At 51.2% G+C, this 2,775-nt stretch overlaps 1 protein-coding gene and 1 long non-coding RNA gene across 8 annotated transcripts in view; one reads left to right on the top strand and one right to left on the bottom strand.

Moving 5' to 3' along the window:
* The window catches only part of LOC116073787, a 44,565-nt gene that overhangs the window by 25,226 nt on the left and 16,564 nt on the right, over positions 1-2,775 (bottom strand). For 2 of the 3 annotated variants that reach the window (XR_004111903.1, XR_004111901.1), the window contains exons 1-2: positions 2,204-2,274; positions 1,789-1,970 (exon numbers count right to left, since the gene is read on the bottom strand). The exons of the other annotated variant lie outside the window; for it this stretch is intronic. This is a non-coding gene — a long non-coding RNA (uncharacterized LOC116073787). Of the gene's footprint in view, positions 1-1,788; positions 1,971-2,203; positions 2,275-2,775 lie in introns of those variants that run through there. 3 annotated transcript variants of the gene reach the window in all.
* Positions 1-2,775, top strand: part of Tyk2 (tyrosine kinase 2) — a 26,483-nt gene that overhangs the window by 20,840 nt on the left and 2,868 nt on the right. For all 5 annotated transcript variants that reach the window (XM_031345863.1, XM_031345866.1, XM_031345865.1 and 2 more), the window contains 4 exons: positions 318-510; positions 848-966; positions 1,777-1,949; positions 2,258-2,375. In XM_031345863.1, the coding sequence (XP_031201723.1) occupies positions 318-510; positions 848-966; positions 1,777-1,949; positions 2,258-2,375 (603 nt within the window). The remainder of the gene's footprint in view (positions 1-317; positions 511-847; positions 967-1,776; positions 1,950-2,257; positions 2,376-2,775) is intronic.

Below are 2,775 nucleotides of genomic sequence, written 5' to 3'. Positions count from 1 at the left end.
GGGGAGGGAGAGAGAGAGAATAGTTTTGATTGCTAGGCATGATACTTTATACTAACACTCAGGAGGCAGAGGCAAGTGCATGTCTGATTTTGAGGCCCCCTTGGCCTGAATATTAAGTTCCAAGCTAGCTTATGCTACATAGTTTGATTCTCAAAAAAGTATAGTTTTCAGACATGGGAGAGGTAAAGATTGCCCAGGTTTGAAAGAAGGCCTAGGGAACTGGAAAAAGACCTAAGTAAGTCCCAAGAATTTTCAACATGAAGTAGGGCTTAGTAAGCTCTATGGTCTGGTATGACTCTCCTGCCTACTTGTGCAAGGGTCACTTTGGCAAGGTCAGTCTGTACTGCTACGACCCAACCAATGATGGCACTGGCGAGATGGTGGCTGTGAAGGCCCTGAAGGAGGGGTGTGGTCCCCAGCTCCGCTCAGGCTGGCAGAGGGAGATCGAGATCCTGCGGACGCTGTACCATGAGCACATCGTCAAATACAAAGGCTGCTGTGAGGACCAAGGTGTGCTTGCCACAGTGTGCGTGCGTGCGATGGTGTCAGGAACAACTGCAGATCTCTACACTAGGGTGGAGGAGGGAACCATCCTGCCCTGGGGGTGCGGTTGGGCAGCCTTCTTTTCAGTTGGGGGTGTTGGGGAGGTGTAGGATGAACAGTATCCCCTACCATATAATGGGGTTCCACATGGGTCATAGGACATGGACCTGTCTTAGCATGCACGGGTCTTGATTTTTTTTTTTTTTCTCTCCCTACATGGGAGGGAGCTGTGCAGAGCTCAGGGCTCCAGGATCCAGAGACTCCAACCCCTCCTGCAACATCCCCTTTGCTCTCTGCCTCACAGGAGAGAAGTCTGTACAGCTGGTCATGGAATACGTCCCTCTGGGCAGCCTCCGAGACTACCTACCAAGGCACAGCGTCGGGCTGGCGCAGCTCCTGCTGTTTGCCCAGCAGATCTGTGAGGTAAGACAGCTGTTCCCCTCCTCCTAGAGCGGAACACTTATGCTGCTGCGGGGCTATTGGGTCTCCCTGGTCCCCTATTCTTGTCCTTGGATGAGATTGCATTTTCCTCTGGACTGGACTCACTCACCTTTTTTAGCCCCTCCCATTGAACCCCAGGAGCCATTTCCTGCCCACCCCTCCATCCTCTGTTTAGCCTACCTTGCCTGCCTAGTAGCTGCAAGCCCTACCCGAAATTCTTGAGAGGTTTACCTATTCCTAGAACCAGCCATCTCTGTTTGGTTCTACCCACCAAGTCCCACCTCTCTGTCAGTCTCTGTCTAACCTAGCTTGGCTCTGAAAGACCCACTCCTAACCTTGTAAAGCATTGGTTCTCAACCTTCCTAATGCTGCGACCCTTTAATACAGTTCTTCATGTTCTGGTAACCATCAACCATAAAATTATTTTCATTGCTACTTCATAACTTTAATTTTGCTACTGTTATGAATCACAATGCAAATATCTGATAGTCAGGATATCTGATACTCGATCCTTTGTGAAAGGGCCATTGGACCTCAGAAATATCTGATAGTCAGGATATCTGATACTCGATCCCTTGTGAAAGGGTCATTGGACCCCAGGGGTCATGACACACTGGTTGAGAACCACTGTGGTATTTGCACATTCCTCCGTTTGCCTCTACCCACAAAGCCCCACCCCTCAAAACTCATCCTCCTATCTAGCTTTGCTGGCTTAGCTCCAAGCCCTGCTCTGGCTCTTCGTTTTGCTTGCTCAGGCCAGAGTTGAGCCTGACTCGCTCTGCCCCACCCCAGGGCATGGCTTACCTGCACGGTCAGCACTACATTCACCGAGACCTAGCCGCGCGCAACGTGCTTCTGGACAACGACAGGCTGGTCAAAATTGGAGACTTTGGCCTAGCCAAGGCTGTACCCGAAGGCCACGAGTATTACCGAGTTCGCGAGGACGGGGACAGCCCAGTGTTCTGGTGATCAGGAGCTGGCATTATCTGGGGGGTGGGGGTAGGGCAGGGTGGAGGAGACACTGGGATTCAGAAGAAAGCTGGGCGGGGCTTAGAGATGAGATGGGCGGGGCTAAAACCAGATGGGCGGGGCTTACGGACCAAAGGGACTTGACTAAAGCCCACTAAGCCAGTTTGACTTGGTTTGGTAGGTCTGTAATCCCTCAGGCTGTGCCCTGAAGGGTGAGGCCCCAGCTAGAACTTCCCTGAGTTCCTTTCACCTGCATGTGACCTCCAAGTCCAGTCAGCCAGTCCTGAGCCTCTTCTCTTGCTAGGTATGCTCCAGAATGCCTGAAGGAGTGCAAATTTTACTATGCATCTGATGTCTGGTCCTTCGGGGTGACCCTGTATGAGCTGTTGACATACTGTGACCCTAGCCAGAGTCCCCACACGGTGAGTGACAAACACCCCACTTTACCCATGTGTTTGCTGGGGAACTTTTCTAGAAAAGCATGAATTTAAACTTCAGCCTGGCAACACTGGCAGAGGGGTTCAAGACAGGGCTTCTCTGTGTTGACCTGGCTGTCCTAGAACTCACTCTGTAGGCCCAGGCTGGCCTCCAACTCAGAGATCTTCCTGTCTGCCTCTGGAGTACTGGGATTAAAGGCATGTGCCACCACTGTTCACATCTGGCAGGCTCTTCACTAGCCTGTTTGCCCAGCCCTGCCTGATCTGTAAAGGTATTGTTTGGCAGTGTGGGGAGCTATTTTGTTTCTGTGTAGTTTATTTGAATTGTTCTTTCCTACCCATTTATTGTATATTGGTATATGCGCACACATGCCGCACAACACAC

The sequence above is a fragment of the Mastomys coucha genome, unplaced genomic scaffold, assembly GCF_008632895.1.
Source record: "Mastomys coucha isolate ucsf_1 unplaced genomic scaffold, UCSF_Mcou_1 pScaffold23, whole genome shotgun sequence".
NCBI lineage: Eukaryota > Metazoa > Chordata > Mammalia > Rodentia > Muridae > Mastomys > Mastomys coucha.
Note: the sequence above shows the minus strand (reverse complement) of the source record. Positions and strands in the feature narration are given on the sequence as shown.